Raw genomic sequence first — 14,964 nt, forward strand, 5'->3', positions numbered from 1 at the left:
AGTGAACGAAAATCAGAAAAAAGTGATCTTTTTGAGTGGCTTTTATTTAGTGAAGTACGGTACTTGTCAGTATAGCTCTCGAAATTAACCTATTTTGAGTACATATGGCTTTGAGCTGCCATCTCTACGAAGAATCCCAGTTGACTCTGGCAAATGTAAGCCACGATTACCAGGGCTTAATCCCCGCATTACAAAGTATGTAACTCTGTATTGGAAATGCTAGGACGATCTCACCGCATGCTACTCGTAATATAAGACCTTGGTCTTTGAGCAAACTGTGTAACGACGCTATAGCGTCACGCTAGTATTTCAACTAGCCACTCAGTGGCCAGCCTGACACGTGCTAGGCTGGAGCAACAACATGTTTGCGCTCCACGTTGTAGTTCAAATTCAACTTCAACTATACGCATCCTTTTTATATTCAAAATTGTATGAACTACGGTTCGTATCACGGCCCGGTTAAATTCAGCCGCTTTCGGTGCCTAACCTATCAAACTGTCAAGATTCTTTACAAGTACGTTCAAGAATCTTCAATACTTAGTTTAAGAGACAAGAACTGGACTAGCTAGCTACAGGTTATTTAGTGAACCAGGATTCTTAGACCTCTAACCATTTCAATCTCACTTTCCAATTTACTTTCTTCGGAGTACATCTACTCCTCACGCCTCGCCACGGGTTCCCTGTTGAACCCTCGCCTCCCTTCAAGAACTTCGCTTCACGACTCTTCGAGCTTCCGTTGGAATCTTAGCTCTAGTCGTTTCTTCATCTGCTCTGCTTCGTGACGTCTCGCTGGTCGAATGTAACAAACTGAGTAACAAAAGTAATTTGTTAGTACTCAGACAGCTTTCGGATTCGATTAAATCATTTTCGGCGATTCTCACCGCTCACTTATGCGAGTATGCACTCCGAGTTGGATATTTGGAAGTAGCTGGAAATGTTTTGAAGATTGTATCATGCCGAACATTGATTAAACTATCCCGGTGACAAAGCTGCTAAGGTCAAAAAATGCATATGAATAGACCGGCTGCGGTGACATATAAGTCCATAGTCATGCAGAGCCCGAGATGCAAGATGGAGACATCCATACTGAACATACAATAGTGCTTGACTGTACGCAGGGTGTTTGCTAGTGTCGTCAAATCGGCTATTTGTTATGATTCGTTGAAGAGAATGGAATGCCGCAAACATTAAGGCCCCGGAAGATTAATAGGTGCCACAATCCGAAGAGATTGAGGAGAATGGCTTGACATTGTCAAAAAGTAGTGCGAGTAAAGATCAAAACATATGCCGATATAGCACATTCATTGTCAGTTTTTTAAATAAAAAATACTTACCTTTTCAGCAATTCCACATCGTACCATTACATTTAACGCAAAAATGTAAACTCCAAATATGGACTTTACTTAAACGAGAATTCAAGGCGAGAGTTCGTTATATTTTGTTATTGCTTAAAAAATGCAACAAAATATAATGAATTCTGCAACAAAATATAATAAACTCTCGCCTTAAAGTCTCGTTTACGTAAAGTCCATATTAAGGGATTGCCCATTTCAAATGTCTCGCCTATATCGACAGAGTTCTGGTAAATCATCAGTGCAAGCTTTATATATGATTTTCTTAAGACACCGACAATATAAGGTATTTGTCAACGGAGTGAGCATATACAACTAAGGAATTCTAGACAAAATTTTTGCCAAATTGATCTGCCTACAATTGATCAAATTTTACAGGCACCTTATCAAAATACAGTCAGGCTTTGTCCGACAGGTTTCCTCGTCAAGTTGGTCTGCCTATTCGATTGTATTCCGTCGGCAAACTTCTGGCGAACGTGTTCAGGGTGAGAGACACTCGGGCATCCTCTCGATAGTCAAACAGAACCCGGTCATCTTGTATCCTACAAATCAATCAGTTGAGTAAATGCGATGCTGAATTACTATGCTCCAACCAAAGGCTATTGCGTAATGCAGCATTTTTCGCACTTCCACAGACAATACCCCATGGGTTCTCCGGGCATTTTCTTTGCACTGGTCTGAATTGGAAAGGATAGCCACATCTACAAATCATTTCGCTGATGTTAGTCCAGCTACACTTTGTAGCAAAATTAACGTATACTGTCTTGGAAGAGAGAGGGTAATCAGAGTGAAATTTGATGTCACTCTGATGATATATGAGGCATTGTGACTCGTTCATCGACATTCCAGCTTTGAAGCAGTAGCATTTGACAAATTTGTGGACATTTGTTGAATTTGTTCAGCCTCACTGGTGTGAATTGTCCTATCTGATGTCAATGATTAACGTCGTCATTGTTGGATACATCCAAAGACACCGTTTCGATCTTTTTCAACGAAATCTTGTAAAAAGGTGCTTGACTTATTTGAACCGTTACCGGTTATAGCACCGTATTAGGTTGTACTTGCACATCACACTATTAGGCACTTGTCGTATTCGAGGTCTTCATAACGGAAAGGATCGTTTAAACATGAGCTTTTAGCCGCACGTCATGCAATGTTAATAGTGGAAATAGTAGAGCAGATATATTTGTATTTACTTTGATATGTCACTTTGAAATTGACAAGGAATCTGCTGACTGAAAAGGCTCTCGCTCCTGATTTTGGCGTATGAATCCATTCTCTGTGAATCAGATAACGCGAAGTCTTTCATTTAAAGCTTCCTTGAGTGCATCGTGCACGGCAACAAAAGTGCATCAACGTTTAGAGATCCAGTAAGAGAATAAAGATTTCTAAATATTCTCTGCCTGAGTGACATACATGACGAGCGGGCTAAGGCTGGCTTATAAAATCACGAACCTGCGCAAATTCTATAGATTTGGTACTTGTGTCACTTGGCCATAGCGTTTGTTTGATAGAGATGATGATGTCTTTATTTCTGATGGTGCCTCTCATGTCAAACAAACTTTTTCATCTGCACAAGACATTTCGAGCTCATATAATTAGTTCTTCTGAACCTTAAGTCGACATTAACATCCGTCAGAATCGGTGGTTTTCTCAATATGTATGTTTTTTGTTATATGAAGTCATTTTGAGCTCATAAATTGCTGCTGGATTCTCAAAATATGCTGCCTGCCAACGTCCACAAAAAACATTGATTGATATTTCCTGTTTAAAGGGTAAGATCAATCAGTACTTTTGTGAAGGATTAGCGAGATGAAATTTATAGCATATGTTTGCTTCATGATCAACAATGATCAATTAAAATCACTATTGCATTAGGCGCGTCTGCATTGATAACTCCTTCAAGCACCCGCCCATGAAGAATGATGAGAGGAGATCGTGTCGCATCAAAAGTCTATGCTCCTGAATTGTGATACGATCCTGCACAACAAATTAGACTCTTGCACCAAACTGTTCACTGTTCTATACCTCGTCTGGTAAATAACCTTGACGTTTTTGGAAGATGAGGGTACCATAATGGTTCTTCTTTATCCAGATTAGAATTTTGACGATCAGCATTATACGAAAATTTGATCTGTTTGAAGTGCTCACGCAACTAAGATTTGCTTGCAGTCTTGAAAACATATTGTCGCTACTGGAGGCACTGATTGCCTCCAGCCTTCTGGAAGTGTGAACAGTAAAAGGTCACGTAATTATAGAAGAACAGAAGTTGTTGCGTTGCTTTGCGCGTTGCTCGGCGAGTTGATAGATAGTCCTTGACTGGTTCTGTATCTCAAGCGTGCATTTTACCAGGGTAATTTCACACAGACGGCTCGTAAGTATCAAATCATGAAGGTAGAATGTTCAGTCTTCAATTGTAACTTTACTTAATTTTGATCTATTTGCGTTGCGCAGATTTATACTAAAGCTTTGTTGCCTACCAAATTGAGCATCACAGCAATTTGTGGCTTCCCTTCATATTAGGTAGACACTTTGCGAGCTTGCATTGATGAAGAAGTATGGTTGCGAAAAATGGAGATAAAAATCAACTTCTGCCAACTTTTGCGGACCGACACTTTTCTCCTGCTATTCTGGAGCCATGCATGCGGTAAAAGGCCCAAAGAGATAAAACGGTGATTATTGACATTCGACAATTTGCACAAAAACAAAAATTGCGTTATCATATTTGCATAGAACCTTTGTCAGTTATGAAGCAAATGGGCTCAAAAGTTTAAAAAAACGATCAGTCGTACCCAAAGTTTTTACTGCTTAATCGACCCTTCAGCGCGCAAACTTGGCCTACGTACTATAAAGAAAGGGTTAACCCTTTGTATAGACAAATTAGCTTTTAATCTGAATGCTTTTTCACAAATACCGCGTTTGCAAGTACTATAGCAAAGCTGCCGCTAGTCCTGATTATGTGTCTGCAAGCGTGCTCTCTGGTTTGCATAAGCTGTAATTCATCAAATGTAACTGACCTAACCTGAAGGCAGATCGCAAATAATAAGTCAGAAGAAATCGAAAGTGATTACGTAATGTCCAGTTCTTGAAGGAAATTATTATTTCTCAACGATCAAATGAATATATTACGCTCAGAGGTCAGCAAAAACCAGAACAATTTCCAGCCCTCAATTTTTTGTTCAGAAAAGACATGATTTGGTAGCAAAATTATCATGACAATTATACGTCGGCGACCCAACCTTCCCGAGACAAAACCGATTCCAAGTGGTTATGAATTTCGTGCACCAGCTGCCGAAATTCACAGTCGTTCATGTAGAACTTTATGATGTCATCTATACCACATTGGGGTTCTCTATTAGTCTTTGCATCGCTAGTTTCCACAAGCGGGTCAATGCCTGATACAAAATGAAATCATCAGTGGAAAACTTATGAGCAATTATAACTGCAGACACACCCCAAGTATTCATCATGATTTCGGCAGCGCGGAGCGCTATCGTCTGATCTCGCAAACGAACTCTAGAGTATAAAGCATTCGCTTCGTCACTAAATGAAAGCGAAACTTCAAATATCTCGATACCGCTTACGTAAGAGCATTACCGCTGACAGCTACAACACGCAGTATTTTTCCCCGAACTCGCACGACTTTGATACGTTTAGACGAGATGGAGAGCACAGCAAAGGAACATAGCGACGGTGCTTTTACCGTGATTGTCAAGTTCTGATCGCTCACAGCCATGTAGAAACGTCGACGCAGCGCCTGAAGCCCGGAACCCACGTTTCGTCGTCGCACGATTTGCACCTCGAACATTTCTTGCATTAAGTCAAAATGAAGACCATCACTTTGATGTTGAAGCTACGTTGATGTAGTAAGCAGGTAACCCTGATCCGGAATTTTGACGTTATCAAAAAAATTGTGAGTTCTGTTAAAATGTTTTTGAAAATGATTAACTTCTGGTTCACAGTTGACTGAATTATCAATAAGTTTGGTTTACTTTTCAATAAATTTACATCTTAACGTCGAGACCATCCCCAGTTTAAGCAAAATTGGCTTTGACTTGATATGACCACATCGCACGGCTGTATGTACGAGTACACTAGCCGACGATGTTGCATTAGTTGGTCTATCCTTCTGGATGGGGAGGCCTATCGTCTTCAATCGAAGTTGTTACTTGAGTACCGCTGAAAACTTTCTTGAAAGCAGTAAACGGGAGGCAACGGGCGTAATGCAGCAAACATTTGTTTAAAAGACCAGTAAGCTTCCATAAAAGTAAAATTGAGTGTTTCCAAGACTAAACATTTAATCGTCAAGGAAATGCACAAAAAAAGCTTAACCAAAAAATAATTTACCTTTTCAAAAGTGTTCTACGTGCATCTGCTGATAAGACGACGACGCAGACTTTCGTTTAGTTGGTTCAGGCTTCACCTGCCAAAGAATGCATTTGGACGCTGTGACGGCCTGTAAAGGCAGCGTCAAGCATCTCGTCTTCGTCCACAAGGAACGAGTTGGATGTGTCGCTCACGTAGCTAAACTTGCCGAACGAGTCGTAATCCATTTCTGATCGTGCTCGGCGGTGCCGAGTGTGAGGGTGTTTCCAAGGGAAAATGATGTTGAAAATGTTGCCCGTGGACGTCGTCTTCGAAGCCAGAAACTTGTCAAAATTGATGTCTGGGCTCTTCATACGCTCGTGATCCATTGACATCGGAGGCGGCACCCAGGGGGGAGTGATCTTCTTGCGGAGAGCTAAATTCCACCGAACATCCTTGAAAAATGGATGTGTAAGAATGTCGCTCGTCTGATGTGCACCAAGACGCTTGTTTGGGTCCTTTTCCAGCAAGCCAAGAATAAGACTTCGAGCGTCCGAATGAAGACCACACTTAGACGGGAATTTAACAGGTTCTTTCTCGATAAGCTTATACAAAACCGACACGTTTAGATGATGAAACGGTCGCTTTGCAAGAAGCATCTCGTATAAAAGAATACCCAGGCACCACCAGTCTACGGCCTTGCCATAGTCACGCGAGCGCTTCGGTTTCAGTAGCTCAGGGGCAGTATACGCTGGAGACCCTGCCATCGTGCGAGCACCCGACATTTGGTTTACATTGGTTTTGGAGAGGCCGAAATCAACAAGCGCAATGTTGCCTTCAACGTCGATCATGATGTTATCAGGCTTCAGATCACGATATACAATGTCACAAGCATGCAGATGAGATAGCGCTAGCACGATCTGGGCCGCATAGAATTTAACGCGGTCTAAATCAAGTGGGATCTTTACACGGTGCTCTTTGTTGTTAGAAAAACGGTTCATGTGCGTGTAGAGACTGCCACCAGAGTAGTAATCCATTCCTAGGAAAACACGAGACTGGCTTTGAAACGAAAAGCGTAGCGGTGCAATAAATGGGTGATGCACGTCCCGTAATATGCGCATTTCAGTCTTGGTACGCAGCTTGTCGTAATTTGACATTGAGCTTTTTTCCAATATCTTGACAGCAAAAATTTCGCCCGTATTTTTGCGCTCTGTGAGCACAACCGTGCCAAAAGTACCCTTTCCAAGGACACGATTTACATGGAAGTGCTGGATCGACAGGGACAACACGCGCTTTGATGTTGATGCCTGAAATGCCCGTTCTGCCTTAGCTGCCTTTCTTTCAGCGTCCGACATTTGAAATGCAGAAATATCAACTTCTATTTGCATCTGAATGCTAAGCACGCGGCCACCAGGACTGAGCTGAATTTCATCACGCGTAGTGAACGAAAACTCACGTTTGAGAAATTTGTTCCAGATGGTACCGGCAGCCAACACCTGCAGCACGTTCGGCTGCTTTGTCGTCATGTAGCGCGCCACCGTGAACTTTTTGAAAAGCACAAAACGCGAGAAGCCCAAGACAACTTCGACCAGACCTTCTCGACCATAAAATTTAGAAGAAGGTAGAAACTCGCACGGATAGCTAACAGACACCGTCATCTCCGGTGAGCAGATAGGAAACAGCGAGATCAGGTTAGTTGCCGAGTCATCGACACCCGTCTGATCCAGAAACTGCGTCAGCCACATCGAGTAAAATTGCTTAACAGTAGCCAAGTTTCGAGCCTTCCAGTCCCCCGATGACCGAACAGTTTGCGACACACTGCTAGACGAAAAGAACGTATTTCCACTAGCCGCAGGATTCCACGAACTCATGCGTCCGCCTGGAGGATCCGAATCGCGTCCATTCGATGCGCCGCTGAAGCTCTGGCTTGGTTTCTGGTTACGATTGTTCTGCACTGCTTGCAGCAGCATCTTGACCCAAATGTCGCACTCGATGCTCGAGCGCGTGTACATAGCAAATATCTTGTTAATGGTCGTGGTAATGAGCACACCATTCGAGCGGTTGGGATCGCGCGATGCGCCCGTGACCGTGACACGGCCACGAAACTTTTCAGTATCCATTTTAGCTACGTCTTTGCTCACATAGTAGCTAAAAATTGTGCCTGATAACACAGCGTAGCGGTAGCGCCACGATCGCACAACATGACCCTGCTTCCATATGTAACCTTCCCAGTCCGTTTCAAAAATATCATCAAACGCATTGCTGAGGTCAGGCGAGACGCTAAGCCGCGTGCGATTAGGCTGAAAGCTACTGACGCCGCTGCGCTCTGTCACAGAGGAGCAGCTAGCCGAACCATCAAATAAATCGTCCCCGTCTTGACCGTATACGGTCGTACTAGGGCGCATGCTGTACGACTGTACGCGCTTCTCGTAGCGTCCAAGCCCGTGACTCAACCCAAGCATTGTTCTAGAGCGTTCGCGCAATGCCATAGCATTGGCATCCTCGGATGAGAAGAGCGTGACCCGCTGGCGCTGCATCTATCAAATTCCTACTAGTTACAGTCTCTCGCAAACTTAAACAAGAGAGGGAGGAAACAAATAACTGGCGCTTTGTATAGAGCTGTTCTCACTCGAACACACACGATCGCGGAATGACGGGCCTTATGCAGGAATTTTCGGTCTCTGCCAAGGGCAGAAACGTATGGGGCGTAGCCGGGTCGGTGACCTGAGTGTCGCGCCGTAGTGCAGTCTTTCCGATACGTTCTTCTCAATAAAATTGAATGGATAGTGAAAGAAAACCGCCTTAGAAGGAAAGCCAGATTTCACGGCTTTTCTGACAGGTTATTTTTAAGATCGACATTCCCATCTATAGACGATGTCCCAGCCGCTAGCGGTAGGGTCTCGTCTTGAAATTTAATTTTTTTAAATGTCCATATACTTGACATGGTGAAACGGAACCTAGCAATTCCAGCGGTGCGACCGCATGGGTAATTGTTCTTATAAACAGCCGACAAAATACATCGTAGTAGCTACTGACTGTGCATATATAATTACCAATTACCAGACGTTGCATTTGCCGCCCCTTCGTTCTGCCTTTTCTTGTGTAAAACAACTCGTTTAGCAACATCAGTATCATAGCGTGTACAGTTCGCTTTCGGGCGGCAGTGCCAGCCGCTGATATGTGTGTGGTCCGCCAGCTTCAAAACCACATTTATCTAAAGTTCTCGTAGAAATGTCATACGACGCAAGATACTTGAAGTACCTCTATTATTTAGACTGTACTATAGAATAAGGTGAATGAGCTGTCGCCCGAAGGTAACAAACACACCATACCTTGTGGCCACCTGTCCCATGTAGATTACCATGTAATCTGTAATCTTATAGAGCCTTAATTTTCGCTGCTGTTTAGGCCCACCATTTGCTGGCACCTAAGAATTCAGCAGGCATCCCAAATCAATAGTATCGCCTTTCCAGCGTGCAAAGACTTAGTAGTAAGTGTATGATTCACAGTACTGTGTAAGTCGTTTTACGAACACCATAAATAAAAGGGCAGGAACCAATTCCTTCGCCTTTCTGTCTGTATTTTTCAGCATTGACATTCGACTTACAACGAATATGAAATATCAAGTCAACGAGGTACGATTGTGTGAGATGAAAATGATGTTTTCTTCAACGAACCGACGCGATGGCATCTGGGGTAAATCATCATATGTACGTGATTTTTCTCCAAATCACATTTTACAACAAACTACGACTTCCGAAATCCATACACTTAAGAACCAGAAGAAAAACATAGGAGACGGTTCTGAGCGCAAGATTTTCAAACCATTTCTGCTGTACTTATGCAATGCCTTTTGACTTCCTATTATCTTCAACTTAAAGACAAAATCAGGTAAACGATTTCTACATCGCTACACTTACGCGCAAAACCTGATAAAGTCGAGCATGTTTTATAAAGACAGCAACTTCATGATGAGGAATGTACAAGCAGATCAGATCAGCCCGTCTAAGCCCTTACAGTTACAACTTGTATTCGCGTCACATGTAATGAAAATTTCAATGCTACCGCGGCAGCCGATAGAATCATTTGTACAATAGAGACCAATTACATCGGCTTATCGCTCATTTCGCGCTATCGATCGACAAGACCACGTCGCGGGTAATTTTCCTCGGTGCGTTCCTATGCCGATTGTTCGTGTTGGTTGTAAAGGTGGGTTAAATGATGACGTCTAAGAGGTCGGAATGTTGTTGCTTTATAATCAAACTGTTAAAATTTATTTGTGGATCCCTATGTTAATTGATCAATTATAGGTCGGCAAAATTTGATAAAAATACCAGATTTTTAGAACTAAGAGGATTTTTTCTACAGATCACATAAATTAATCTTTGAAAAGTATATCCCCTAACATGCAAAAACGTTGCTACCACGAGACAAACTGTAAGCAGCTTTGAATACAGACGCATACTAAATGCACATCTTAACATTTCAGAAAAAATGATCGTGCATAGTCGACAACAGCCCATAGCGCCCGATCAGCATATCACGCAGCACATTGCAGAACAAGATTTGTAAATATAGGTCACGTGAACCTTAGAGACTGGTTGCGCAAGGCACTCATCGAGAGACGTATTGATCAGTCAGCCAGTGATGGTCGGGAAAAAGATTTTGCGCAGATTTTGACAAGTACGCAATACGACTGGCAGCTTTAGAATTAGCTTCACAACTGTATGAATTCACTAGGTGCACTGTGAACTTTGGCACATTGCAATGACATGCAAAAAGTAGACTGGTGGTGCCGCAAGGATAAGAGTCATGACAACAACTGGTGTTAAAGTCTCCGCAACGAAATTGCCGTGCGTCACGCACAGAAACAGCTTTGAGCGCATCGAGGATGAGTTCGTTCGAGCCACCCATAAAGAATTCCAAAAAGAAAGACACTATTTTGTTCTTCTTTTCTAGACGTGACGTATATTCAAAATCTCGCACCGTCAACAATTGCTAAACACTTGCAACAGGTGTGCCTTGCACCTTGCGGTCAGAAAGCTTTGACTCAATGATTCTGCATTAATACTCGCACAGAGTATCAGGTCGTACATTTTATCCGGGAGCGAAACCAAGGGCTCTTTGAGTGCCTGTATGCCCGTTTGCTCTTCAATCTCAAGAGTAACATCAATTTCGGATTGGAATCTTACGCGGCAGCATCAACACGATCCTTTCGAATTTCATTCTACGTCGTTGCTGTGTATCAATTTCACACCATTTAAGTATAGGTCGACGCCAAAATGAATCTAGTTTCAAAGCGGCCACAAGCTGTGTCGCTCCCAGCATCTCGGGAGCGAATAAAAATGTTCTCTTCATTAATTGGAAGGGTAACTAATCTCACAAACCAGACCTGAGGTCGACCGCTGGTGTGGAAAAATCATTATTTCACTTTCTTGCAAAACCTTGTTTTCTATCGTTGGGCGCCGTCTCAGATATGATAGTATTGGGACTCATCGATGATTGCCATTCTATACATGATGAAAGTAAGATTCTCCTTTGATGCGGGTCGTTTTTCCGTATATACGCTTTGCCTTTCGATTTGGTGAAGGCGATAGCAACAGATTGCTTTTTCCCGATACACCTGGGATCTAACATTGGTGAAAAAACGTCGTGCTTTTTACTACATTCTGTACAAACTTCATCTGTATATCAATATCTTTGATGTGTCCACCCCTCTCAAAAAGGACAAAATGATTACAAAATTATGTAACCTCCTTCCTCTCAAATCGAATAAAACAATCACAAAGTTTGGCTGGGCATTTCTTGCTTGATGTTGAGGATGTACGCGTGCCCGTACGTATATAAGCTGATTGTAATATATGCACAGTTGTGGTGTTTTGTTATTGTGTGTATGTTTGCTTTTGTCAATCTTCTCATTTAGTTTATGCGAAGGGAGCTTTTCGCCTGGTAGCCCCAAGTTCAAGTCGCTGTGTAAGAACATCACGACTCGTGTCGTTGTTTATTTCTCAACGACCCGACACTCATAGATGATGGGGTACGAATGAATATATGATTGCCGCAAAATGCCTGATGATAATTACGGCATACTTGATTGGTGTGTGTTGTTTGTACGTATATGCACTTGTTGTAACATGTGTGGCGATTTGTGTTGTGTGCATTGCTTATATTTTCTGCCTTCCCATATAGTCTGGGCCTTAGGATAGCAAAATTTCACCAAACTCAGACAAACTCAGACCTACTATGTTCAACGACCAAAGTATGTACTGCTTGATGTTAAGTTGCAACCCGCGTGTCCAACGGGCCTCTTTACAACGGAGTCAAACTTTTTTTAGTTTCAGTGTTTCTTTGATACTTCTGGATCTTGCACATTAGCTTACTTTTCTCATGCACTACAAAACGGTATGCAACCGTCGATCCCAAGCTTGTGGTACACACTCTGACTCGCACTTACTTTATATTTGTGAGAAAGTTTGCAAAATATTTATGTGTGAAGTTGGACTTCCCACATGAACTTTACAGGCTTTTTGCATTAGAGTTGTCATGCACATTGCACGGAGAGAATTTTGACTCTGAGAGCCCGCTTCAACGAACGCACAGAAATTGGGTTCGTACGCTCCTATCAAGAGAGGAACCGAGAGTTTTCAAAGTAACCAAGATTTTGGATTTGCTCTGGACTTTCGAGGGTACATGCGTTAAGGGCAAATGCTTGTAGCCTTAACGAAATACATACGTCCCGCTAAATATAACAGTCTCATGAGTACTCCTGACTCTCCCTTTTCGGATCACCATCATCTTCTTGAATAACAACATTCCGATTTTAGTGCAATCACTCCAAGTGTAATGCAAAATGTGTTAAATGGTACCAATCGTGTAAGAGTTACGTACAAAAGATCGCAGCATTACTTCCTACATTGAACGGCATCATCTTCATCATGAAGTCTTTTTCCGCGCGATTCGTGACCAGTTTCCGGGTTGGCGTGGCCTTCTCGGGCGTCTACGATCACAATTTTCTCCGATAAGAGCAGTCGTCTTTATTCTGCGCCTTTGCCTTCATCGAGATTATAATTGCAAAACCAACTACTGAAAATGAGGCGTCCTGTACGCTTTCCATACATCTGCACGAGTTGTGCACGAAATGCCAGCTCCCAGTTTGTGATATTTCGCTGTGAGGTTTAAACGTCATAAAGCTCACTCCTAATGGGCGAAACCTGACTCGGTGAACCATACTTGCCCGCCGCAGGCGTAAGGGTTGTGGACACTTTTGCAAACTCCATTACATTGATTCTATCAAACGTCGCCAGCCGCGCCATGGCGAAGCACATACACATCTCAAAGCTCAGATATTCCGCTTACACAGAGCGCAAAACAAGAGTTCAAAAGCAAGCACACGAGCATTTTTAACTATCCAGGGCACAACGTATCAGGAGCATTCCTTGCACTAGAGAAGCAGCAGACATAACATTCTTATCATTTTGTTTGACACAGAACGCTGGTGTAGCAGCCGAAGAGTGTCACACTCAGCGCACACTAGGTGTTCATTGTGTGGTCTGTCTTACAGCATTATAAATCCGCTATAGCGAAGCACAGTCTAATTGGGACGCCTCAAATACTTGGCTTTGCAAAAAACAATACACGACATCGAACTCGAGCTGGAATCTCATCACATCAAACTCTTGCTGTCAGCAACTTTGGTCATCATGTTGATCTAGTTCCCTGTTAGGCCTTCAATATGAAACAATGCCGGGTCCAACTTGCTCGTTGAAGGCACGTTGCGCTGGACGACCGTGTGTTAATTTCTCGGGGCGACAAATATGAAGGATGCGCCAGGTCGTGAGCGGCCCTCCAAATTACTATAGTATTTCACGTGTAGGTACGCCTTCACCTTCGATAGATACTAATTCGAAACCTTAATAGCCCACCCGATCCAATCCAATCGAAAGTGACTCACACCTTGCTCATCGTGCAGTGTCCGTGAGAATAAATTTTCCGCTGCTCTCTGTCTCGCGCGCGTTCTGTTTTGGTCATGGCAGCTCGTTGACGGATTCCGCGAATCTCACCGTACGGTAGTCATCAACTTCTGATCTGCTATGGGAGCTATGATATCGCTTTATGTACCCCCAGCGATCCAGAGCCGTATCGCCACCGTAAATTATAATTACTCGGTTATCATATATGGTGGATCGCTGCTCAGTCTTTAACAGAGTGCACCGCATCGGACTGGATTGTTCAATGAAATTCTGATTTAACTTGAGCAAGCCCGCGTTACAAACATGATGTGATCACATTCCTTTCGATATTTTAAAAGAGATATGGATCCACGTAACAGTGCGTGGCAACCCAGTCTCTTTGCCAATTTGAGTATTAACGGTCCGATGTCGCGTGGTCGCAACATAGTTTTATACACCATATGTTAGTAGGTAAACGGCATTATATGATACCTTACTTTATTCATTTGATTGCATGTCTATTACATCTGACAGCTGCATGCTGTTTTCATCCATCCTGGCTCTCAGCCACAGTTTCGCACACTCGCATGACATCCAATTTAGTCGCTATGAAACCAATCTTAATGGATAAAAAAGCTTACTTTAGTACCCCGTCACGCAAGTGCTTTAAAAGACATCCTCCACCACGAAGTAAATGCGATTCCTCTGGCCATCCGTTTGTGGATGCTCAGGGATGTATATGTTTATCCTAGTATTCACCGTTTTGAATAAAATCGACCAAACGTTACTATAAAGCGTGAATCAATGTCCGAAACGATGACTATTAGCAAGCAATATTGGTGCTACCCTTTGATGAGAAAGAGCTTGGCTGTATCCCCACCGATAACACTATCGCTGACAGTGACAAGTTCGCTCATAAACTATATACTCAGGTGACGTATGGAGATCACAATGCCGGTATTACCGGGCGCGTCTTTTTCTCGTACAATATTCTGTACTCGAGGTCTCCATCGTGAGAGGACCACTTATACGCGAATTGTCATCTATCTCAATGCCTTTTTATAGCAAACCTCGTGATAATGCATAGCGATGCAGGTGGGCATTCGCACTTAGACAAAATAGCATTTCTGCTTCCCAGTGCTATCAACAACGCGACTCAAGTTGCACCTAGATCGAACGCTTTGCAAACCTCTTCATCAGTCGGCAACGTCACTACCATTGATATGCGTTCGTTTTTGTAGTTGGAGCAAAGCGAAAGCACGGCTGCCACCAAATTAAGCCGAATCGGCTTGAAGCTTACGTCGGGGGTATACTCGGCAAATTTGGATAATTATCTTGCCATTATATGTGGGGGATGT

General features: G+C 42.9%; 3 protein-coding genes across 3 annotated transcripts; 1 reads left to right on the forward strand and 2 right to left on the reverse strand.

The window, feature by feature from the left end:
- Positions 1–4,571: 4,571 nt before the first annotated feature.
- On the reverse strand, positions 4,572–5,169 carry PHALS_03644 (uncharacterized protein; the record flags this gene model as incomplete). Its single annotated transcript, XM_024717893.1, has 3 exons — positions 4,572–4,747; positions 4,807–4,868; positions 4,937–5,169. The coding sequence occupies 3 exons, from the start codon at positions 5,167–5,169 to the stop codon at positions 4,572–4,574; spliced, it is 471 nt and encodes a 156-aa protein (XP_024583345.1).
- Positions 5,170–5,592: 423 nt separating this feature from the next.
- Positions 5,593–8,194, reverse strand: PHALS_03645 (agc akt protein kinase; the record flags this gene model as incomplete). Its single annotated transcript, XM_024717894.1, has 3 exons — positions 5,593–5,641; positions 5,700–5,724; positions 5,776–8,194. 3 exons carry the CDS (start codon positions 8,192–8,194, stop codon positions 5,593–5,595), a joined length of 2,493 nt encoding a protein of 830 aa, XP_024583346.1.
- A 5,284-nt stretch (positions 8,195–13,478) lies between these two features.
- PHALS_03646 (uncharacterized protein) lies at positions 13,479–13,727 on the forward strand (the record flags this gene model as incomplete). The annotated part of the gene is made up of 2 exons (XM_024717895.1): positions 13,479–13,530; positions 13,627–13,727. The coding sequence occupies 2 exons, from the start codon at positions 13,479–13,481 to the stop codon at positions 13,725–13,727; spliced, it is 153 nt and encodes a 50-aa protein (XP_024583347.1).
- Positions 13,728–14,964: the final 1,237 nt, after the last annotated feature.

This window comes from Plasmopara halstedii (genome assembly GCF_900000015.1).
Source record: "Plasmopara halstedii genome assembly, contig: Scaffold_2386, whole genome shotgun sequence".
NCBI classification, from domain to species: Eukaryota; Oomycota; class Peronosporomycetes; order Peronosporales; family Peronosporaceae; genus Plasmopara; species Plasmopara halstedii.